The 25,949-nt window shown below is 37.9% G+C and overlaps 1 protein-coding gene across 3 annotated transcripts in view; it reads right to left on the bottom strand.

Moving 5' to 3' along the window:
* RNGTT (RNA guanylyltransferase and 5'-phosphatase) overlaps positions 1–25,949 on the bottom strand; it is a 223,042-nt gene that overhangs the window by 169,547 nt on the left and 27,546 nt on the right. For all 3 annotated transcript variants that reach the window (XM_070450141.1, XM_020877220.2, XM_070450140.1), the window contains exons 5-8: positions 25,579–25,654; positions 24,025–24,265; positions 15,096–15,205; positions 13,865–13,966 (exon numbers count right to left, since the gene is read on the bottom strand). In XM_070450141.1, the coding sequence (XP_070306242.1) occupies positions 13,865–13,966; positions 15,096–15,205; positions 24,025–24,265; positions 25,579–25,654 (529 nt within the window). The remainder of the gene's footprint in view (positions 1–13,864; positions 13,967–15,095; positions 15,206–24,024; positions 24,266–25,578; positions 25,655–25,949) is intronic.

Genomic DNA, 25,949 nt, shown 5'->3' with positions numbered 1-25,949 from the left:
AAACTCACCTGCCAGCAAAAACAGCAGCAAGCAGAAGAGCTGGGCTGAAAGCCAGGAACATACTGTACAAAGATGGGCTGCATATAAATCCTCAAACCAGACCTCACAACTTAAAAAAGAGCTGTCAGAATTACTCATTTTCAATTTCTTTGCCTAGTTCACAGACACCAGTGCCTCAGGGGAACCAGATTACCATTAACATGTAAAAACTGAATACAGTTCCTAAAGAAAGTAAAGATATCTTATGACACATGATTTCTAAAAAAGAAAGCATAGAGATATAGAAACTTCTTTCCCAAAATATAACTGGAGCACATATATCAAAATCACTACTCTTCACATGCTATGTACAAGTCCAACAACTGTTCTACCCTTTGGAACATTAATTTCACTATCTAAAACAGAAGAGTTACATTCCAACAGAGTTTTTCTATAGACTCCTTTGCTCCCAACACAAGCAACTGACAGTAAAACCCATATGGGATAAAACAGAATCTTCAAATTATCCTTTCACTTTTGGAGATGCCCACATAAAAATATCTGTTTCCTGAATCAAACAAAACACCGTCAGGGACTTTAATGTGGCTAAATGGTTTTTACAAGAACAGTTCCAGAATGATACTACAGAGTCATCTACAAGCGTAATAACTTACATATCTGAATTTGAACATGGAACATTAAGGGACACAGCAACATTACCAAACCTCCATGCTTTCAGTCCTGCTGTGCGCGCGCTCCCCTAACCCTCACTAAACTCTTACTGGCCCCAGACGAGTATTCTGGACTGGACGCATCAGATGCGCGATGCGTGGGCGCTGCCTCACAAAACAAGCCCGCGCTAGAGCTGGTCCCTGCTGCCATCTAGTGTGAGCACGAAATGCCAAAACTAAACCAGCAGCTTTGGTGATGAATCTGCATGATAGATCACTAAATACACTAGTTCAAAATATGGTCCTTAAATCACTGGAGATAACACCATAAAATATTTAATAATTTACTTTAAAAAATGTAGTCTCTTACCACAAATGCATTCTGGAGGATATAGATAGTTCATTACAACGAGGCTATCTTAGATTATAAAAATATTGCTACTTCTATCTTAAATATCGTGGAATTTCTTGGATCACTTGATAGGGGGGAAGCTGGCTGCCATGTAGTAAGGATGTTCAGGCAGCTATTTAAGGACGCATAGAACTCCAGAGTTAGTAGGAAGATTACTTTAAACTGAAGACATTTGAGATTCAAGAGATGCTGAAAGAAGCCTTCCCACAATAGCAGAAACTTCTGGAAATGAGGTCACCATAAATTGCCTCTTTGGAGCATACTCAGTTGCAGAAAGGAGATTGAAAGTGAAGATATCTTAAATCCCCTCTCTGGGGGAGTTTTACAGTCATGAGGAAGATGGAAAAGACCAATCACGCTAGCATAAAGAAGATCATCATCAGCTTTCTTATCTCCTGTTGCTATCCTAAAAACAGGTTTTCCTAAAGAAACCCATCTGTTCTTCCCATAGAAGAACTTCACTAACTTTAGTCATTTAGCGAATCACTTCTTTTGTGCACTCCCACAGGCAAACGAATAAACTTTGTTTTCACTCTTCTTTCCCCAGTTTAATCCAGACTCCCAAACGCTAAACGCAAGCAGGTGCCAGAAGTTTTTCCTCCCCACCCAGTCCATGGACAGGCCCACAAGGCAAAGGATGGAGGCTCCGGGCCAGCAATCAGCAAAAACTGAGGCTGCCGTCAGCTGCAGGAGTAAGCCTGCAAGTGGAGCCTCGAGATGACAGCTCCACAGCAATCCCGTGAGGGACAGTGAGCTAGAACGACTCAACTAAATCGCTCCCCAGAACTATTAGATATCAAATGCATGTTGTTTTACGCTGCTAAATTTGGAGGGTAATCTTGAGGTAACAGAGGCAACTCATTGGAAAAGACCCTGATGATGGGAAAAATTGAGGGCATGAGGATGAGATGGTTGGATGGTATCACCAACTCAATGAAATGAGTTTGAGCAAACTCCAGGAGACAGTGAAGGATAGGGAAGCCTGGTGTGCTGCAGTCCATGGGGTCTTGGCGACTGAACAACAACAATCTTTACCGCCTGAGCTACCAGGGAAGTCTTGAACAACAACAATCTTGAGATAATCAGTCAGGTGGGAACAGACAACTAAATATAACAAACATCAATGAAGTCAATGAAGGGAAGGAAGGAAGAGTATCAGCAGATGAACTACTACAATACATTTCTGCTGGACAAGAAACAGATGGAGAAATGCTGAGAAGCACAGTGAAAGAGTAGCAACAGCCACAAAAGCAGCTGACTGTTTCACGAAATCCCAAAGAAGATCCAGACCCAGAAACATCAACTAACAAGAGTAACAGTGTGGGCAGGAAAGAAGAAACTGGTTATTTTTAATTATGTAAAACAATTAAATCCCCACAACTCACAGAAAAGACATACTAGTTAGCCATTTCCTAAGCAATCAATCAACAAAACTGGAAGGCCCTTCTTTTAAAAAACTGAACCAAACCCTTAGGTAAAGCAACTACCACATGGGTAACGGTGTGTAGAAGCAAAGACTTCTCCACACAGTAGGACTGAAGGTCCTCCAAGCACAACTGCTTATTATGAAGCAAAGCTGTCAACGTGACAAACTCAGCCCACGTTCACAAAATTTCTTTCAAGCAATTTTTCTGTCTCCTTTTCAAATGCAGCCAACCAATTATCACTGTACATTTCAGGGAAACCAGAAACATGAAGATGAAAGATGATTCAAAATAGAATAACTCTATGCCTTCTAGTGAGTATTCCCATAAGAAATTCAAAAGGGTATCATGTCCATAAATTAAGAACAGGTTGGCAAAGAAAGCAGACTGTAAGAATGCATGTACTCTTGAAATTTAAAAGCATAAATACTGAAATTAGTAATTCATTAGAAGTACAGGAAAAAAAAATGAGAAAGCCTATCAGAAAGCTGAGAAAGAGACCAGCAGATGAAAAGCATGACAGAAAAGATCAGAGAAGGAAAAGAATCTAGGCAGTATAACAACCAACAGTAGGTCTAAAGGGGGAAAACAGAAGGGAAAAAGGGAGGAAATAAAATAGGAGAGATAAAATTACCCTGAATGGAAGAACTCAGGTTTTCAGATTCAAGTGATTACCAGGTGCCAATGAATGGAAAGGTGGAGGGAGGGTGGTGTAGACCCACATAATTAACCATCCACTGGTCCACTGAAAAACTTCAGCACAAGAACAAAGAGAAAATTCTAAAACTTCCCAGGGGCAAACCACCTATAAGGCACTAGAATCAGAATGATAACACAACTTTTATCAGTGGCAGAGGTTAATAGAAATTAAGGTTTTTGTTATTCTGGGGGAAAATAATTTCTAATCTAAACTTTTATACACAGTCGAATTACTAAACTCAGGACCAGAGGAACAGCATTTTCATACACCTAAGCATGCTTACGGGTTACTTCTTATACACACTTTCTTAGGAAGTGACTGAAGGAGATTCTCCTGCAAAATAAGAGAATATACCTAAATTCAAAAAGAAAGGATGGGAAGAGAGGGAGGGGGAAAAAACATAGAATCCAGAAAGCTAGATCCAACCAGGATAAAAGTTGGGAACAGAGCTTTATACACAGGCCAAAAATCACAGAAGGCTAAAAGAAAAAAGTCTTTGGGATAACAAAAAGTAATTCAAAGAAGAAATAAAATGAGTAAAACTTTGAAAAAACTTGATTATAGGGTAAAGGCAATGACTAGAGTGAAAATGAACCTATTTAGACCTGACAAAAGGAACATCCCACTCGAAGCGGCAGAGAAGGCGTGACTTGAACTCTGGGCACGGCGGCTGTCTCTAGCGGGCAGCTCCATCCTAGCACTTGCTCTCAATGGATCTTGGTTGAGAAGGAAGCAAACGACCCTACCCCGATTCCTTTGCCAACTCCCTGGAAGGAGACTGGAAAGAAGGGGACGGGAAAAACCCTCTGATCTGTTTGTGTCAGCATCTCACTGGCACTGAAGGCAGCAGCCCCAGGATGGCAGCGGGGCTCCTCCGGGCCGAGCAGAACCCCCGGGGGCGGCTGCTGGCATGCAGGGCTGCGTGGCCCCAGCCGGCAGCAGCTGCTGAGCAGGCACCCGCCAGCGGCAGCGGCAGCTCGAGGGCCTCTCTCACCCTTTCGCTTTCTTGTTCTCACAATGTCTTTGTAATCAATTCTACGTATTAAGTCCCTCTGTGTTAGAAAATCAGAGTGATTTCTTTTCACGTCATGAAAAAGGAAATACATTCATTTCCACTAATCTAAACAACAGTTCAGTAAGAAAAAAATTTTAAGTTTTTTTCACCATTTAAATCAACCATTACGGAAAACAAAACAAAACAAAAAACCCTATGTTTAACAAAAAACATGTAAATGTAAACAGAGTTGAAAATATTAAAGTCAGAGCTAATGTAAAGAAGTGGATGGAAGACCTGGAACTCTAAAGTTTACATCTTACGAGAGTTAAGAAACACTGGGTCATCCCCAGCAGTCCAGTGGTTAAGACTCCATCTTCCAGTGCAGAGCGTGTGGTTTAATCCCTGGTTGGGGAATTAGGATCCCACATGCTACTCAGCGTGCCCCCAAATAATCAGTTAACTCAAAATAAAAGAATTAAGAAATACTATGTGAGGGTTATTAGAATAAAGGGAAGATTAAATAGAGAGGCATGATAAATGAGGAACTAACAATAATAGTTTTATCTATGATAAGAAACTAGAAGAAAGAACAGACAGGCACAGAGAAACTGGTGAGCCACATTCTCATGATCATATTAGAAACTCACCTAAAGTTAACTAATAAACATCAACATAAACATGTTACCCACAGATTTGAGGATTATCACAGGATAAATTAAAAGAAACAAAAAAAGAAAGGTTAAAAGTGGTTGCTGTAGACCTTGGGAGATATCACAGGTTCATTTCCAGGCCACCACAATAAAGCAAATATCGCAATAATGGAGTAGGTGGTGGGCAGTGGTTGCCTTTAGGGAATAAAACTGATAGAAAGAAAGAGGCGATGGAGAAGTGACTTCCATCATAAGCTTTCTAAAATTACTTGATTTATTTAATGTGAAACACAGCTTACCTTAATAAATTTTATTTTAGTCATCTAATAGAAAAATGTTTAATAAAACAGAAAAATATTTAGGATGCACTAATTATAAGGTATAGACATATTCATTGATTTTGACCTAATTAAGAGGATTTGAAAATCTTTCAAGTTATTAGAAAAATGCAAAATTATTATTCATTGCACAAATCAGGTAATTAGTTCCAATACTAGTAAACAAATCTCATGAATCTATCTGTTCTGAGGATAAGATGCCTCTGTTGGTTATTTTAACTAGTTACTTTTAAATTAAGTAGTTCTGTTCACAATGAGAATAGAGAGTATCATTAGACTTCAAAGTGTAAAACCAAATGGTATATTTATTTGCACTAATTACCATGAATATTACAGGTTATGCTTTTCAGAACTTCACAGTCACGCACAAATTAAATATGTAAAATAAGCAATATCCTTTTAACTCGTCTTCCATGAGAGAGGGTAAAAAGCCACATTGATTTCTCAAGATTTACCTTGATCTGGGATAAAATTTTAAAGCCACGAAAAATGGTTTGGGGCAGCACTTACATATCAAAGGGGCTGAAAGGTGTGAAAAACATTTTGATTTTTATAAAATAATCAGTCTTCATGAGAAGAAAAGATCAAAAGAAATATTCCAAAAGACTTTATTTTTTAATGTTTTTCCCTTGACATGATTGATTACTTCCAATTGTCTTTTATATGGAGCACACCTTCCTTAAAAAAATTACAATTCTTTCACTTTTTCACTGATTCACAAACTCTTTGTGAATTTTCTTTTTCAGTCAACCTAGTACTTACCATTTCTATAATAATGAACTAGAGCATGTGAGCAAATAACCAGTTCTTAAAGGATCATGAAATTGTGAAAAAAATAAGTATGAAAATCCCCTTAACATCTCATCCAGGTAGCTCATACCTCACACTGGTAGCTCTATAGCTGAGATGAGAGTAGATGTCCTCCAGTGAGGTTAGTAGCATCAGGCAATACTAAATAACAACTGTGTCTGTATCTCTTCTTTATCCCACTATCACAGGTGAACATCCATCTAGGACACCCATTATTACACTCCTAAAATCAAAATGAGCACCCATATTTCATATGGAATATCAAGTAATGGTCCTAAGCAGTTCTCTGTTACCTCTCCTTATTTATCGTGCTTTGTACTATACACAATTTTACTACATCTCTTACTACATCTTAAAGCTGCTTCAAGGTCAAGAATTGTATTCTGCTTTACTACAGTGTCTTATATTGTTTTTGAGATCCTCTAATTCCTAAAGTAGCTTCACGGTTATCTAGTAAAGCAATAAATACTATTTCTTCAAAGATACAGATTTTGCCATTAAGTGAAAGTGAATGTCGCTCAGTCTTGTCCGACTCTTTGTGACCCCACACAGTCCGTGGGATTCTCCAGGCCAGAATACTGGACTGGGTAGCCTTTCCCTTCTCCAGGGGATCTTCCCAACCCAGGAATCAAACTGAGGTCTCCTGCACTGCAGGTGGATTCTTTACCAGCTGAGGAAAGCCCATTAAGTCAAAGGGGCAAGGCAATTCCAATTACCATCACAAAGCGATTTGAGGGAAACCTGATAGTTTTCTATAGTTTATAACAGAAGAGTATATATCATATCCATTTATATGGAGGGTCAGGTGGTTTTTTTATCACTGTTTATATATATATATATATATGTAATATATATGAGGAAACAATGGAGACAGTGAGAGACTATTTTGGGGGCTCCAAAATCACTGCAGATGATAACTGCAGCCAGAAATTAAAAGATGCTTGTTCCTTGGAAGAAAAGCTATGACCAACCTAGACAGCAAATTAAAAAGAGACATTACTTTGCCAAAAAAAGGTCCGTCTAGTCAAAGCTATAATTTTTCCAGTAGTCATATAGGTATGTGAGAGCTGGACTATAAAAAAAAGCTGATCACCGAAGAATTGATGCTTTTGAACTATGGTGCTGGAGAAGACTCTTGAGAGTCCTTTGGACTATAAGGAGATCAAACAGGTCAATCCTAAGGGAAATCAATCCTGAATATTCATTGGAAGGACTGATGCTGAAGCTGAAACTCCAATACTTTGGCCACCTGATACGAAGAGCCGACTCATTTGAAAAGACCCTGATGCTGAGAAAGATTGAAGGCAGGAAAAGGGGATGACAGAAGATGAGATGGTTGGATGGCATCACTTGGATAACCATCCATCAGTTGGATGACTAGATGGACATGAGTCTGGACTTGGTGGACATGATGGACACCAGTCAGTCCAGGAGCTGGTGATGGACAGGGAAGCCTGGCGTGCTGCAATCCATGGGGTTGCAAAGAGTCAGACACAACTGAGTGACTAAACCAAATATATATGTATATATCACTTAATATATATTTTTATATATAAATATATTTTATCACTGTTATATATTTTCTCATATATTTGACTTCTATAGCATAGCTCTATTTAAATACATATATATTTAGGAATATTAACAAAAGGGATTTTTATTAATGTTTCAAAGTTTCAGATGCTCACTACCCCTAGAATATGGACAACCTCAAATTTTAACCAGGGATTGTGCTTATGTTTGCAACACAGGTTTTACCTGTGTATGTTCTGTTTGGCTCTAAGAGTTTTTGAGCCAAATTTGGTAATGAATCAGTTGATTTTCTATTCTTAAGTAGCATTTCAGAGATAGTATCTCTGTTAATAAGTAGTAATTCTCATATTAATAAGTAGTTTAAGAAATTAATATTTAAAGGTCCTTTTATCCTTTAGTGAGTCCTAAAGATGTGACTAACTGACATCTATTTCAAAAGCTTGACTTTAAAATATCAGACTGCTTTTGTCCTATACCCACTTTTATTCTTATACAGTAACTACCCCACAACCTAGGAGAATTTTGAATGGGTTCTGGGAAACTACACGATGACTACCAAGTGAAAAAAACTGCCCATGGAGTCTTACACTGTGGTAACAATAACACTTATTGAACATCATGCTAACAACCACTTTATATGAATCTCATTTAATCAAGTAATGGACAAATCCTCATCTATATCTTTAACTCAATGGCTGGCTAAACATTGCTCTTGGAGAAGGAAACGGCAACCCACTCCAGTATTCTTGCCAGGAAAATCCCAAGGACGGAGGAGCCTGGAGGGCTAGTCTATAGGATCGCAAAGAGTTGGACATGCCTAAGCAACTACACTTCTGACTTTCAAACATCGCTCTGTTTTAGATCACTGATTTTTTTTTTTTGTTTGTTTGTTTTTTTCCATTTATTTTTATTAGTTGGAGGCTAATTACTTTACATCATTACAGTAGTTTTTGTCATACATTGAAATGAATTAGCCATGGATTCACATGTATTCCCCATCCCGGTCCCCCCTCCCACCTCCCTCTCCACCCGATCCCCCTGGGTCTTCCCAGTGCACCAGGCCCGAGCACTTGTCTCATGCACCCAACCTGGGCTGGTGTAGATCACTGATTTTTAAACCATGTTCATTCAACAGGGCACTAAGGGCAGTGGTTCCTGGACTTGGTTAGAAATCAGAAGTAGCTGGGGTGCTTCTGAAAACCAAACTCTCAAAGCCAACTAAAGCCTACTGAATTTGGATCTCTGGATTTTTTTTTTTTTTTTAAATAAAAGCTTACTATGATGGTAATAGGGGCTTCCCAAGTGGCTCAGTGGTAAAGAATTCGTCTGCCAATGCGGGAGACACAGGGTTGGGAAGATCCCCTGGGGGCGGGTATGGCAATCCACTCCAGTTTTTTGCCTGGAGAGTTCCATGGACAGAGGAGCCTGGGGGGCCACAGTGCATGTGGCTACAGACAGTGAGACATGAGTGAGCGGCAGAGCACACGTGCACACATGCTGGTAACACCATCACAGCGGTCAAAGTGAAACTGTTAGCTGTTCAGTCGTGTCTACTCTTTGTGACCCCCATGGGCTGTAGCCCACCAGGCTCCTCTGTCAACCCAGGAGTCTCCGCACTGAAGGCAGATTCTTTACCGTCTGAGCCACCAATGTAACCAAACATCCAGCGTCATTTGGGACGGGCTATCCTAAAAAGTTCCATGGTGACCTTAAGAGGCCACCCAGAATACAATCCCACATGCTGCTCCAAAATGTTCAACAACCGAAGCAGCCCCACTTTTGTCTATTTCAAGTAATGGTAAGTAGATTTGAGCTTAGAGAAGGAGTAAGAGTAAAATGAGTTCCACTACTTTCTTTTTTTAACCAATTTACTGCCAGATATCATCAACTATAGGTTTAGATCAATGAACAGAGTTTCTGACCAACTTCGAGCCGCTCCCTGCCTGTCCCCCTTCTCCGTGAAGGGACATAAGAGAGGAGCAGAGCAGTTGCAGCTTTCCGGCGTTCCTCCCAGACGCAGGGAAGCTGGCCTTGCGCCCTCACAGTTCCAACAGTTCTAATGAAACTGTTAAAGAACAGCACTGGAGTCTTCAAATGATGGAGCCTGGTTTGGGGTTATCATCAGAAATACGGTGCCAAATTTTCATTAAGTTCCAAAATGAGCTAACTATATAATGAAGAAAAACAATGTTAAATCATATCCTAGAAGCCCAAATTTTAAAACACAGAACAATGAAGGGGGAAAAAAAGAAAGCTGCAGAAGACCAGAGTCGTACTGCCAATTTTGCCTCTATCTAGTCACAAGATTAAAGCAAATATTTTATTTTCTGGGTTCCACCCCCCTCAAACATATCCACAAACAAACTAAGTCTCCATAGAAGAGTTCACAAATTAAAAATCCTTTCCAGGTATAGCTTTATTTACAGGGTGAGTTTCTAAATACTAGATACAATGCTATGGCCCTGATTAATACTTACTAGGAAATAAGACATATGCAAATTATTATTAAACACAATATTCAGTCAAAGTTGTTAAATATCATAAAAGAAAAGAAACTACTTACTTTGTGATCAAAAGAAAATTAGGGCTAAACAGACATTTATATCTGCTCTGATATCTTCCCTCAAGAGGAACTAAAAAACAGCTAAGTGAACAAATCTAAATTATAGCAATATAACATCACTGAATTGTTAATAATTTGACTTACTCATTCTGTTCCTAGACAGCATAAAACATCATCTGTTTGCAGTTCATTGAAAATTATTCCAGAGATATCTAAAACCTCTTTAATATTCTTCTCAGTATATAAAACTTTTCTAGTGTAGCATCTTATTATCCTATCCACACTATTCCTGTCTGAACATTCAGTTCCACTCACTGGAATAAACATCTGCTACAAACATTATTAACGAGATACATATCAAAGGATCCAAGCAAGTTCCTAACTATACCTGGGGTAATCACACTGTTCTGCACAAAAACCATCAGAGCAGTAACTACGTTCAGAAGCTCCCTGAACATATTGCAGACAGTTTATCTACATGACAGCTGTCTCTACAAGTCACCAAGTACTTGTCAGGACACATATAGCATGACCACATGTCTAGCACTCAATTATAACAAAGGCATAGGACATTTTTATGAGGGAAAAAAAATACAATTTACATTTCAAGTGTATATATTTAGTGAATTGCTTATATAAAAACTCAAAACCAGGAGCTAAGCAATAACTACAATGAACTGTGTATTCAATTTTTGTTAAAGCAAGAATGCTTGTATATATATGTGTCTTACATATACATACATTATATATATATATATATACACACACACACACATATAATACACATACATAAGAAGTATGTGTGAGAATATCAGTAGCTATCTTTTACTGAGTGTCCACTGTATGCTTAACTGTTTGGAATTACTTTATTTAATTCTTTTAAAGCAAATCTATTGGGTCATGGATTGCCATTATCTTACATAAATCCAAACATTTTTCTTAGGGTCTTCTAGCTTTGCCCTACCCTACGTGTCATGTTCTTTGAACTATACTGCTGCTGCTGCTGCTTTGGCTAAATGGTTTACATTTTTGTTTGAAAATTAATGTGACAGAGAGTTGTCACATTTAAAATCTCAAAAACTTCACAACCATCACAAGTGTTCCCATAACTTTCATGCGAAGACATTTGCAGCTTTTCAATGATTAACTGATCCAATAAACATTTAATGAGTGCCCATCACATGCGAATATTCATTGGAAGGACTGATGTTGAAGCTGAAACTGCAATACTTTGGCCAGCTGATGCAAAGAGCTGACTCATTTGAAAAGACCCTGATGCTGGGAAAGATTGAGCACAGGAGGAGAAGGGAACGGCAGAGGATGAGATGGCTGGGTGGCATCACCAACTCGATAGATATGGGTTTGGGTGAACTGCAGGAGCTGGTGATGGACAGGGAGGCCTGGCGTGCGGTTCATGGGGTCACAAAGAGTCGGACACGACTGAGCGACTGAACTGAACTGAGCTGAACTGAACTGAACATCACCTGCCAGGCACTGAGGACACAGCAGTTAAAAGCGAAGTCTCAGCTCTCACAAGATTTGCTCTCATTACGACTTCAATTCGTTAAAAGACTTTTGGTTGTCTGTTACAAGTTAATCCCCATAGCATTACATACTTCTTATGGCAAATATACTTTGAGTTATTTTCTTTTACTTCATTATTGGCATTACAATAGTAGTTGTAAAAATATTAACAGTAAAATCAAGTTGTACCCACTCCATATCTCCATAGGTATCTTTTAAGGTCACCACAAAGTTAAATGTAGATGAAGACAGCATTATAAAAAAAGATATAATTATCACTCTGACATTCAAAAACTGTCATAAAAATCAAATGTAACTTATATCATCTTCAAAATAATTCTTTAAAAACTAAAATATGAAAACAGGATCTTAAAGAGATTATTTTCTTTCCCATTTTTACTGCAGCATTATTTATAATAGGTGAGATATGAAAATAACCTATCCACCAACAGATGAATAAAAATGCTATATGTAAGTGTATATATATATATATATATATATATATATATAAAATGTATATTACACACACACACACACAGAGGAATATTATTCAGCCATGAGAAAGAAGAAAACCCTGTCACTTGGGACAACATGGAATTTGAGGATATCAGTTAAGTAGAATAAGGAAAAAAAGACAAATGGTGTCACTTACATGTGGAATCTAAAAAAGGCAAACTCACAGAAACGGAAACTGGAATGGTAGCTACCACGGGATGAGAGGATGGGAAAAAGAGGAGATACTAATCAAAGGGCACAAGCTGCCAGTTATAGGACAAATACATTCTGAGGGTCTAATGCACAACATGATGATCATAGTTACTATTGTATTTGCATACTTGAAAATTGCTACGATGATAGGTCTTAAATGTTCTCACCACCGAAAAGAAATGGTTATTATGGAAGTGACAGAAGTGTTAGTTAACACCATGGCAGTAACCATTTTGCAATACATGTGTATCAAATTAACAATTTGAACACCTTAAACCTGCATAATGCCATGTCAAATTGTATCTCAACAAACTTGGAAAAAAACTAAAATATACATATATGTATATATGAAAGTGAAAGTGAAGCCGCGCAGTCACGTCCAACTCTTTGTGACCCCATGGACTGCAGCCTTCTAAAGGCTTCTCCGTCCATGGGATTTTCCAGGCAAGAGTAATGGAGTGGGTTGCCATTTCCTTCTCCAGGGGATCTTCCCGACTCAGGGCTCAAACCCAGGTTTCCCGCATTGCAGGCAGACTCTTTACCTTCTGAGCCATGAAGGAAGCCCCACACGTGTGTGTATATATCACACACATATGTGTGTTCATGCTAAGTTGCTTCAGTTGTGTCCGACTCTTTGTGACCCTACTGACTGTAGCCTGCCAATCTCCTCTGTCCATGGGATTCTCCAGACAAGAATATGGGGAAGACTGCCATGCCCTCCTTCAGGGGATCTTCCTGACCCAGGAATCGAACCTGCATCTCCTGCATTGCTGGTGGATTCTCTTACTGCTGAGCCACTGGGGAAGCCCATACACATACTACGTACACTCTGATTATTCTAAAATATTTCCTTCATTATGAAAAAACTCATGACTTCTATATTAATATCTGTTAAAGTAGTTATTTCAACTAGTATAAAATTGGCTGAATGAATAAATACATATATAGCAAAGCCATATAAAATAGATTACAATCAAGAAAAAGTTAAATGGTATTGAGGAAGCATAAAATTTTTACTAATCAGTATTTTTAAACTTAGGAATATGAAACGTGAAGCTAAGCTCTGTTGTAAGAACAGACCCTTAAGAGTGGATAAAATCACAAAAAGTATTAGTAAGGATTAACAGAAAAAGAAAAACTATCGAAGGAATAAAATATAGAATGAATCAGGGGACATGGTAATTTTTAGATTATAAACTTATAATACATCTGTTAATTTCAGAAGTGCCCAAAACCATTAAAGACAAGGTGGTGGGCAGCAGACATGCCAAAAAGTACAATATTATTAAGAAAAAGTACTTTCAGATTTAAATCTGGTATAGATTCATGTCAAACTAACATAAAACTGAAACCAAATATTTAGAAAAGGAAAGAGATAACTGTAGTAGACAACTAAGAATACTATCAAAACAAAAACTATACAATATATGAAACAGGCTTATTTTGCTGGTCATGTCACTCCCCAGAGTGCAAACCTTCTGTCACAACAAAGCAATATTCTTAAAGCATTCGTGTTATTTAGTATAACTTTTTTTTTTCCAGAAGTCTAACTTACCGAGTACCATCTGCTTTCCAGCTTACTTTATATGGCTTCTGTTCCAAAAGTTTAATGTTTTGCTTGTCCATGGAAACAGGTTGTGCTCCAGGGAATCCAGACCTTAACGAAGATCACTGTATCACTATTATGGCTGGTATCCATACAAAGCAATACATGTCTTAAACCAATCTCACATGAGTCACACAGGTAGCACAATGGTCTCCCAATCATGAAATGAACATCAGTTGGAGTAATGCAAGCTTTCACAAGAATACTAACAAAACGTTATTATTTTCTTGACATTTTAAAATGTGAGTTAACAAGATCCTAAATGCCACTGTGAATTATGACTACGGGGCTAATTTTTAAATATTAACATACATGATTAAATAGCAAAGCACATCTATTTTACAAGCCTTTTACTCCAGGAAGAAGTTGAAGTCTCGCCTTAACCATCTTACATACTCCCCATCATGACACTGCCAATCTGGCATAACTCTGCAGGGTTGGCAAGTTTCTGCTCGAAAGATGCCCAGAAGTGACAAAACAGGAGAAATTTAGGTTGAGATTAAGGTGCACTGGCAAGGGTTTAACAGAACACTAAAACTGACATCACTTCATCATCATTTGCAACTTTCAGTTAAAATTATTTCTAGTTGATTGATCTGTATGTACCACTTCAAAGGTTCTTCGTACTAGGAATTTTTAACAACACCGCTATTTCCTCACGTTCTAACTGTATGCTCGTTTTCTGCCGCAGACGGCAAAGACCAAGACCCGAGGGCACCAGGGAAGAGCCAGGAGCCCCTCCTGAGCGCTCTGCCATGAAACGTCTGTGAGTCTCTTCAAGCCATGGGAAGGGGCAGAGTCTACGTAAAGCTGATTCTTCTAGGTTTCTGATGACAGAGAAACTGGAAAGTGAGGCTCATTCAAGTTTCACCTCTTCTTTCTTAATAAAATCATAATGGTAACAAAACGCTAATCAGCAACAGTAGAATCAAACCCACAAACCAAATACCTGAAAGTAACAATAGTAATTTTCTATTCCTCTAGAGAAGACATTTGAGTCACCTAATTTTGACCCTGTTTATCTTGAGAAAAATCTGATAAGACTTTTGCTTGACAAAGAACTCTACGTAAACACAGCGGCTTCTTGGAGAGAGCAGCTGCGTCTGTCCGCATCCGTGCTAAGCACCGCAGAGCAGGAGTGACCCCCCGGGACACGGCAACCGGCAGTCAGAGCGCTCACCCTTCCCAGCCACAGAGCCGGCGGCTCTTCTGCTGCACCTCTCCTAACTTGGGCTGCGTTGTCACTTGAGTCACACCTTTGACAGTTACACCCTCCAAAAATACAGCGCCCTGAAAACAAAGGAAAAGAAAAACACATTAGCGTTCAAGTCATCTACAAAGACTACACGGAATGACACGTTCATTTATTTTCAGAAATCTGAGTAAATACATGCAACAAACAGTCAGCTATAGGAGGTTCTACAGACTTCTATGGGATTGTACACTAGTCTTCCTTAATCCAGCATATGATCTTCAATGTACATATACAGCCCAGTCTCTATATCATGCTATCAAAGCAACCATGGCCACTACTCAGCAATCATAACAGCAATAATAACTTACCTACCATTTACTCAAAGTCAGGCAAAGTACCTGGCATTTTACAGCTTCTCTAACCTTTATAACAATTTTGAAAATCAGACTGCATTACAGTTATTTCATAAATGAACAAATGAGGCATAAAGATTTTATACAATCTATTCAAATGGTAAAAACAGAATTTGAACCCAGGTCTAAACTATACCAAAGAAGGCAGTAGCATCCCACTCCAGTACTCTTGCCTGGAAAATCCCATGGACAGAGGAGCCTCGTAGGCTGCAGTCCATGGGGTCGCTGAGAGTCAGGCACAACTAAGCGACTTTACTTTCACTTTTCACTTTCATGCACTGGAGAAGGAAATGGCAACCCACTCCAGTGTTCTTGCCTGGAGAATCCCAGGGACAGAGGAGCCTAGTCAGCTGCCGTCTATGGAGTCGCACAGAGTCGGACACGACTGAAGCGACTTAGCAACAGCAGCAGCTAAACTATACCATTCACCAATGATTCTCATTGAAGAGGATGGGAAATTGTATCACTGATGGAGCTTGGATTTTGAGATGTACACCTACAATATATACCTTTGTAAACTAGAATACGACTATAACAGTAGACAAAATGGCTAAGCTATACTCACTGGATGTATCAACATAAAAACTAAATATTACTCATCACTGAATTTTTTTTATACAAAAGCTTTTGGTTTATTGTTTAACAAACATACACGGGATTCAGTAAAGGTTACTAACTGAATGAGATCTAATGCATAGATTCTCCACTGCTTTGACACACTCAACTTCTAAATGATTTCCAGCTAACTAGTTAGGATTGAACACTTCGTACTTTTTGTTGCTTAGTCGCTCAGTCATGTCCAACTCTTTCGCAACGCCATGGACTGGAGCCCGCCAGGTTCCTCTGTCCATGGGATTTCCCAGGCAAGAATACTGGAGTGGGTTGCCATTTCCTTCTCCATCATCCCTGAAGTTTTAATCTAAATCCTTTAACTCAGAACTACAGAAAATGTATTATTGTATTTCACAGCAAATATACTTTAAAAATATCACAGAGAAGTGAAACAGATGGAGAATTTATATATCAAATAAATGAAGAACACTCCTGGAAATTTTAGACACTAAAAAAATAGTCTAGATTCATGTTACAATTACTTTGCAACCCGTAAAAGGGCTGGCATCAGTCTCAAGAAAAACCTATAAAACGACTCTAGCTGTTAACATAATTAAGGAATAAAAAATATGGCCTACAAACTGCAATGATCAACCTTCTAGCAAAGACCTGGCAACCTGAACTATTTGGGAAGGGAAAAAAAGAACACAATGTTTAGTACATATACATCTAGAAGAGTCCTAGGTCAAATCTAGAAGAGTCCTAGGTCAATCCAGCAGACACTGATCCTACTTTTTGCTCCTAGTTCTGAATCATATTTTATAGTTATTTAAAATGTCATCTACTTTGTTATCCTTCAAGGGAGGTTCCATGAGCCAAAGGATCAAAGAGTACCATTCCTCTCCTATTATACCATAACCCCTCTTTACCAGCCAATGAAGTTTCTGTTTTGGAATCATTTCTCCATTAAATATAATAACTAAAGAGAGTATTTTCAAAGGAAAACTTAACCAGGTGGTTGTTTTTTCCACATATTTAGTTACTGAGATACTCAAATAATTTCGATATCCTGATAAAATTATATCTTGTATATATTAAAAAAAGAAAGCATCTTTACTCTGAAAGTACTAATAGCAGAGAATTTTTGTAAGTTTTACATGAAGAAGGTATCCAGTTTCACTTATGAGCATGTATTTGCAAAGGCAAAAAATCAATGATAATTTCTGAAAAGCAAAGGTCAAATTAGCATAAATTAATCCTAAAAACACAAACACTACATTTGAACAAGCTACATTTTTTAATTGAACAGAATAAATAAATATTGAGCCTCAGTACAGATACAGAGAATTAATCGCTCTTGGCTGTTAACTACCTTCAATCTCAACTAAAATAAAAGAAAAATGAAAGTCTTCTAACCATGAACTTGCCAGTTAATTACATCCACACGTATCATGCCTGTCAACCACACTGTTGACATTACCCAAAATTCCACTCTCCAGTCACCTTTCCTCTCTGATGGTCTTGTCCTCACTGCTCCTGAGCCCCTTCTTGGTCCATCTTATCATTAACCACGTTTGCAATGTAAACCCTGGGATCTCTTTTTTATAAGTAACCTTCCCTGTAAACGCAACCTTTTTCACGAACACCCTGTACCCTGTGTCTTCCCTGGAACCTAACTCTCTACCAAGAAAACCACTCACTTTTCTCTTTAGTGAAAACCACTCATTCTCGCACTGCCCGAGTCCCATGGGGTAGTATAAACAATTCTCTTATATCCTCACTGCTCTCCTGGCCTCTTTCTAAAGCTCCTCTTCCATTCAGGCCAACTCATTCAGACATTAGCAGTCAACTAGACATCAAGTAGGGGAGATATCCACTGTGGCTGTTGCATAACAGCTCTCTTTTTGGATGGGATGCCTTCCCCACCCACAAGGAAATAGGCAGCTGAAATTTACTGAGGAAGAATCACAATCTCAGCGCAAAGGATGAGATTTCCCTGCTCCTGTTAAAGACTTATTTCTATCGGCTCATGAACTCCATTTCCTTCAGTCGCCTCGAAATTGCCCTACCATTTCTTCCTCTGTGATTTCAGGCATTTTCAACTTCATTGATTCCACTAGTTCCTTATCCTCAAGTAATAACTATGCTTGAGTTTATTCCACACTAAAAAGCCTTTCCTGAATATGTCTGCATCAAGCAATCACCCTCAGTCTCCCTTTTTGATCATAATTAGACTGCTCAAATAGTGTGCACCAGTGTGTAGAAAAGAGTCAACGCGACAGGACTGCCTGCCAGGCAGGCCTCTGGATGGCATCTGGGAAACGACTTTCACCATTCTCAGTCAACTGATGAGGCTGGGTCATCATGCCTAAACTACCTGTACAGACAATAAAACTTACGCTCAACAAATGCTTTGCTTCTGGGATTCTGGAATACTGATGCATGCGTGGTACATGCTGTCTGCATGACCAACCATAAATAAAAGCCTTAGGCACTGAGACTCTAACAAGCTTCCCTAGACAGCAACCTCACACATACGCTGCTGCATTTCCACTGCTGCGGGAAAAGGGAGCTCTGTGTGACCCCTCGTGGGAAGGAGAGCATAAGGAGGCCTGCACGTGGACGCCTCAAAACTCCTCTTTTTTTCCCTTTTGATCTGGATATTCTTAGTAAATTGCCGCACTAAACCTTAGCTCTGAGAACAGCTGAGGACATGTTGAGTTCTAGCACATTTCCAAAAGCGGGGGCGGTACTGTGGACCCTGAACACACTGTCTCCTTTTTCCCACCTCCCATTAGTTTCTTAGGATCACTAGTCTGACCTGGCTCTGCTGTACCACAAAACAATAATCCGAAGAAAGACACTTCCTATCCTTACTACAGTTGTTCCCTCTGTGACTTTTCATACTGTTAAATCATTCACACAGGGCACTACCTAAAACTCAACTATTCCTCATATTTCTTTGTCCTTTTGTGCTACATCCAGAAAACATTTCTTAGCTGGATCCTCCAGTGTGATAATCTCCTCCAGGCTGCTAACTTCAGGCTGCTATCAAACCCACCTCTTGACTTTTTTCTTTATTATTATCATTTCCAAGTTCTCCAACTGGTTCTTCTTCATAATAGCCTGCCGTTATTTTATGGCTTGATGCCCTCTCCTGTCTTCTAAAGAAATGTTCTGTTTGCTGCTTATAAACTATTCCCTCTGGTGTTAGCTAAAAGGAATGAGGTAGTTCTGTATGTAGTAAAAAAAGATATCCAAGTGAGAAAAAAAAAAAGTTAACATTAAACACATTTATGTTAACAATGGATGGGGGAGTCAGGTCAAAACTGAATAAATGTATGTAAATGCATTTGCATAGAAATAGTATCTAGCAGTATAATCAAAAAGTAGAGTGGAAGTGGGAATAGAGAGATAACTTTTAACCCTATACACTTCCAAATCTTCACATTTTTATTTTACAGAGAACTGACCTTTACGTCACTTGTGAACACTCTTAAGAGATAGATAACTAGACAGGTAAGTAAAAGGGAAGAAATTCTTTTAAGAAGATAAAAATGCTAGTGGTAGGGTGAAAACTGAAAGATTATTTGTTTCCAAGCTTTCTTTAATGTAAGATATTATTTTTATAAATAAAAAATATTTAACAATTTTAATATTTACTAATTATGATCTGAAAAGAAGAAAAACCTACTAAAGTACATAAGGCTTTAAGAGTTTTCTTTTTCCATGACTCTACCTTTGGATGTATAAATACAAATATTCTTGAAAACCACCATGTCCTCAATGTGAGTCAGAAATCAAACCTAACAGCTCCTCCAAAAACAGAGAAGGGAAGCTTGCTGCTTTCAGCAGTGGCAGACTAGCTTATTTAGACCAATTGTGCAGCCATGAGAAAACCCTACACAACAAGTTAAAAGCACCTGTTTTAAGACATCAGAGAATTATAAAGGTGGTGAGAACCTGAAGCCAAGAACTCAGAAAGAATGGAATTCCAGAGAGATGTGCTAGAGAGCTGGCATAATTTTTCTCCTCTAGGGTTTTCCTCTATAGCCACTGTTTCAAAAATAGTAGCTGAGAGGGTAAGAAACTGAACAGAACTTTCAGCATTTCTTACAAGAATGGGAAAACAAAAACTAGAGCACCAGGCCATCAAGGAGGAGAGGTCCTGCTTAATTTTCCAGGCTTTCAGTTAGAATTCCCAGAGGGCCACAATCTAGGAATTCAGTTCAGTCGCTCAGTCGTGTCTGATTCTTTGCCACCCCATGGACTGCAGCATGCCAGGCCTCCCTGTCCATCACCAACTCCCAGAGTTTACTCAAACTCATGCCCATCGAGTCGGTGATGCCATCCAGCCATCTCATCCTCTGTCGTCCCCTTCTCCTCCTGCCCCCAATCTCTCCCAGACTCAGGGTCTTTTCCAATGAGTCAACTCTTTGCATGAGGTGGCCAAAGTACTGGAGTTTCAGCTTCAGCATCAGTCCTTCCAGTGAACACCCAGGACTGATCTCCTTTAGGATGGACTGGTTGGATCTCCTTGCAGTCCAAGGGACTTGACAAGACTTACAAGTCCAAGAGTCTCCTCCAACACCACAATTCAAAAGCATCAATTTTTCGGCGCTCAGCTTTCTTCACAGTTCAACTCCCACATCCATACATGACCACTGGAAAAACCACAGCCTTGACCAGACAGACCTTTGTTGGCAAAGTAATGTCTCTTGCTTTTTAAAATCCTGTCTAGGTTGGTCATAACTTTCCAAGGAGTAAGCGTCTTTTAATTTCATGGCTGCAATCACCATCTGCAGTGATTTTGGAACCCAAAAAAATAAAGTCTGACACTGTTTCCACTGTCTCCCCATCTATTTGCCATGAGGTGATGGGACCAGATGCCATGAGCTTAGTTTTCTGAATGTTAAGCTTTAAGCCAACTTTTTCACTCTCCTCTTTCCCTTTCATCAAGAGGTTTTTTTAGTTCCTCTTCGCTTTCTGCCAGAAGGGTGGTGTCATCTGTATATCTGAGGTTATTGATATTTCTCCCGGCAATCTTGATTCCAGCTTGTGCTTCTTCCAGCTCTAGGAATTGGGGTGACCCAAAACCAGACTGACTCTCAAACTAAAGCCCAGTTTTTAACAGTTCAATTCTGGACTGAGTTAAGATTCTCTAATCCTATCTTGTGTAGGAGCAAAAGTAAATCTTCTCTGAAGGAGGTTAACAGGGTACAAAGCCACAAATCATTTCCGTAATTTTACATGCATAATGTCTAGCTAGCAGAAATACCCAGGTATGAAGGAAAAAAAAAACAAAAACTACCATTGACTAGAAATCAAAAGGACACAAGGAGAAAACCAAACAAACAAAAAGACCCAGAGGATAGCTGCAAATTAGTTACCTCAGATGGGCTTTCAAATAGGCTTAATAAATTCAAAAACCTAAATGACAAGATGCAGAATCCCAGTAGAGAACTGAAAGTTACTTTAATACTCAAGCTGAAATTCCAGAAGTGAAAGTAAAATAACGGAAATTAAGAACTCAATGAATAAATTTAACAGCAGCACAAAGATAAAATAGAGAATTAAAACACTTGGTCAGAAAAAAATATCCAGACTGAAACAATGAAACAAAAGGATAGAAAATACTGAAAAGAACATAGACAACATTTTAAGAAATAATACAATATAAAAGGTCTATTGAGTAGAAGGAAAGAAATTATTTAAAATAATATTTGAAGAGATAATGGCCGAGAATATCTAAAACTGATAAAAGAAAAATCCAACCATAGCCTCAAGAGTCACTGCAAGTAGAAAGCTGGAAAAATGCAAAGAAAACCACAGGTAGAAACATCACAGCACAACTGCTGAAAATCAAAACCAGAAAGACGTCACCTTCAAGAAGCAACTTCTCAAAAGAAATGAATTATAGAATAATATCTTCAATATGCCAACACAGAAGTCAAGAATCTGGGTTTCTTTTTTTTTTTTTTTTCAAGATTAATTTTTTTTTTTAATTTTTATTTTTTATTAGTTGGAGGCTAACTACTTTACAATATTGTAGTAGTCTTTCAAACAACAACTGTTCTTCAAAAAGATGGGGAAAATAAAGGCATTTTCACACAAATGTGAAATGTGTCCCCTCAAAATACATAAAGCAAAATCTAACAGAACTGTGAGGAGAAGTAGGTAAATCCATAATCATCATGAGGAATTTTTAAACACTCCTCTTAGTAACTGACGAAACGAAACAGGAGGAACCAGGTTTGGGTTTGCTTTTATTTTATGTCATTTTTTCCCCTAAAAAAACATGCACTTCTCTGCTAGTTTCCTCTTAGGCCACTGGAGCTCTTTCGCAACAAAAAGGATTTAATGGTACTTAATATTTTTAAATAAATGTCATTTTTAAAACACTTTCTGCTGGCAAAGAAAAATAAATGCTGCAAACAACTCATTTTGTAAAATAGTAACTGTTTAAACTTTTACACTTTTAAATACTAGATCATAATTCAAGAACACATTAAGCATATGCTTCTAATTAATGTTATTCTCAAAAAATTCCATTGAATTCCCTCATAAAAATGATATAAGAGGGTAATCATTTATGTGTTACGCTAGTAGACTTTCTTTAGAATATGATACTTATTTTTCCAGGTATGTGATTCAGTAATTTCAGATATCTAAATCCAGAAAATAAGTTAGACTAAAAAAAATGTTATTTTTGAAATTAGTTTCATGTTTCAAAGCAATTTATATACTTGTTAGTGGTGGTAGAATGTTGAAGTTTGAAACATGTACATATTAACACAATGTTTTCCAAACAAGAAACTTTAAGTCCCAAATAATTATATTTTATGATTTACATTTAAGGCATTTTTCTTCCCTGCCTATGAATCAACGCCTACTAAGAAATGAGTTGTGAGGTTTCCTGCTTACTACTCAAACATGGTATCCCACATATCTGAATGAACTTTATTAACAACTAATTACCACCACACTTTTCCTAACTTTCCCCTCTGACCTACAACATATACTTCTGTATGTACAGTCACAACCAGCATTTTTCTTCTCAACATACATACTATCCCCCCAAGAAAAGAAGGTAACACCTAATGTTTTTTGTTAGGCCCTGTATTTCTAAAAGATTAACAGGAATTGAAGAAATTATTGAGTTTCTTATCAAAGAAATAAGAGCCTTGTGAAATTCTTATTGAAGAAATAAGAGTCTTCTGAATTTCTTATTGAAGAAATAAGAGTCTTCTGAATTCAACTTTACAGAAAAATATGAAAATGCCACCCATGGAAAGGAGAATTTATGTATCAAGTTATTTTAACTATGGGATAAGTTTATAAAGCACTAGGAAAAATATTCACTTTATATTTAGTTGGAATCTCACAATCTTTTGCAAAGAAACAATAAATTCTCAATCTAACATCTAACAGTTCTTTGGTTTACCTAATAAACAAAAACAGGATAAATTTATATAACTGAAAATTTTTTGTAGAAAAGACTAAGATTCATGGCTATCAAGCATCTTCGTGAGGACAGGAAACTCTCCTCAATGCTTTGTGGTGACCTAGATGGGAACGGACTCTAAAGGGGGGATAGCTGTACATGTATAACTGATTCACTTCGCTGTACGGAGGAAACGAATACAATATTATGAAGCAACTATACTCCAATAAAAATCAACTAAAAAAAAAGTCTTTGGGGGACCTTCCTGGTGGTCCCGTAGTTAAGACTCCACACTCTCACTGCCAAGGGCTCAGGTTCAGTCCTCACTTGGGAACTGAGATCCCACAAGCTACGTGGTGCAGTCAAAAAAGAGTCTTTGGAAATGACAGGAATAAAGAAATCTTACAAATCCAGCAAAACAAACATAGTCAACATTCTATTTGCATAAATCTCAATAAGCCTGTAGAGGAAAAAGGTAGACTATAATAATATCTTTAAACATTACCAATTTTAAACGTTCTTTTCTCCTTTTACCAAAGGAGGCGCTTGACCCAGGTTCTGATTCCTTTTTTCCATCCTCGTCCTCATCTTCATCTTCATCATCCTCAAAACACCAATCTGGCAACAGAGGTGGGGGTGGTGCTTCCTCTATATCACCATAGCGACGAAAAAGTTCTTTCAAGTAATCACCCTTATAAATTCCTGGTGGTCTGGCTTGGGCAAAGGTAGCAACTGCTGCTTCAATACTGTGGGAAATAAATACCATGCGATTTCCTCACTACTCTCCATTTACAAAGATTTACCAAAATCCTCTTACTATACTTACAGCTATCACAGTGAAGCACAACAGAGGTTTCATAAAATGGATACATCACAATCCCTACCCTCAAGGCATTCAATCTACTAAGAGACAAATCATTGTGAAACAGTTTTAACACATGGTACATGGTATTTCCTAAACTCTAAAGGTAAACTGTAATGAGTGTAATGAGGAGACCTGGGTGGAGTCTGTAAAGAATTAAAGTAAACCCTTAAAGGTTTAAACAGAAACTGGTGTTTACTGAAAACACCAGTCAAGGAAAAGCAATGTGAAAATGAAGTAAAAGCATGATGGTTTTTCAGGAACTTTCAACAGACCCAAGCGTTAAGAGCACAGGTCATCACAGCGAGGCTAAGCATAGGCTGAGTCTGACCTAGCAGTCGACATAGTGTAGTTACCTTTTAGAGATCTGAAAGGGCAGAAAGGCAGAGGCAGAATGTATGCAGTAGAGAACCACAGAGGATGAGTGAACAGGAAAACATATAATCACATGTCTACTTCAGGTGACTATATTCAGAGAAGGACCTACTGCATGAAAGGCTTTGTAAACAAAAGACCTTTAAAGTAAATGAGGAAATTCAGTAATATCTCATTCTCTAATCTCTCAGAATCTAAAAAGACACTTTACAAGTTAACAGGTACTCATAAAGACCTGCTGATTGGCTTAAACAGAGTAACTCAGTCCCCAAAAATACTTTCATATTTAAGACTATTATACAAAGCATAACAGAAGTTTTATAAAATGGACACACCACAGTCCCTACTCTCAAGGCATTCAATCTACTAAGAGACAAACCATTCTGAAACAGTTTTAACATAAGGTACCTAGTATTTATGGTATTTAAGCTTTTTCTAATACTCAGCAGCTATTTTTTTAAAAGGTACTTAAAAATGAAAAGAAAAACAACAGTAGTAACCTCCAAGGTGAAAACATACACAAAATGTGGGGAGAACTTGTCTCTGACAATTCTGTAAGATGTGAAAAAAAAATCTAGGAAAGAAAATGTATAGTATTTGGGATCCATAAGCACTCAACATGCTACTTTGTAGAAAACATCAGTAATGAATGGTATTCTAAAGATTAACCAAATCTAAAATAAAAACCACTGAAATCATGTTAATCATGACTTCACCAAAAGACCTGGAAATATAAAATGCTAAAACTAAAAAAAAAAAAATCAATAAAATTTTTATCAACTACTAAATATGTCTTCTTTCACTACAACAAGAAACAAATACCTCCAATCCATTTTCTCCACCAAGAAGGCACATATGAGGAAACCAGTGCGATTGAAACCATGGGTACAATGAACACCTAGGAAAAAAAGCAGTTTTCATTTAAAATTACAAATCACTAAAAAATAAATAAATAAATGAAATTACAAATCACTTCAGAGGCCACATTTCACTTTAAAATTCCAACCTGCAAACAAAACATTTCAATCATTTTATAAAATAACCACATTTTTAAAACTTAGCCCTCTCTTATAACTATTAAACCTGTCAGCTTAAATTGCTTGGGATATAGCTTATAGCACTAACTAAAAGTTTAAATATAACATATTGATCTATTAATTACAACTATTTCGAAGGTCTGAAGTTTTATTTCA

This window comes from Odocoileus virginianus, chromosome 19 (genome assembly GCF_023699985.2).
Source record: "Odocoileus virginianus isolate 20LAN1187 ecotype Illinois chromosome 19, Ovbor_1.2, whole genome shotgun sequence".
Taxonomy (NCBI): Eukaryota; Metazoa; Chordata; class Mammalia; order Artiodactyla; family Cervidae; genus Odocoileus; species Odocoileus virginianus.
This window is presented reverse-complemented; position numbering and strand designations above follow the sequence as displayed.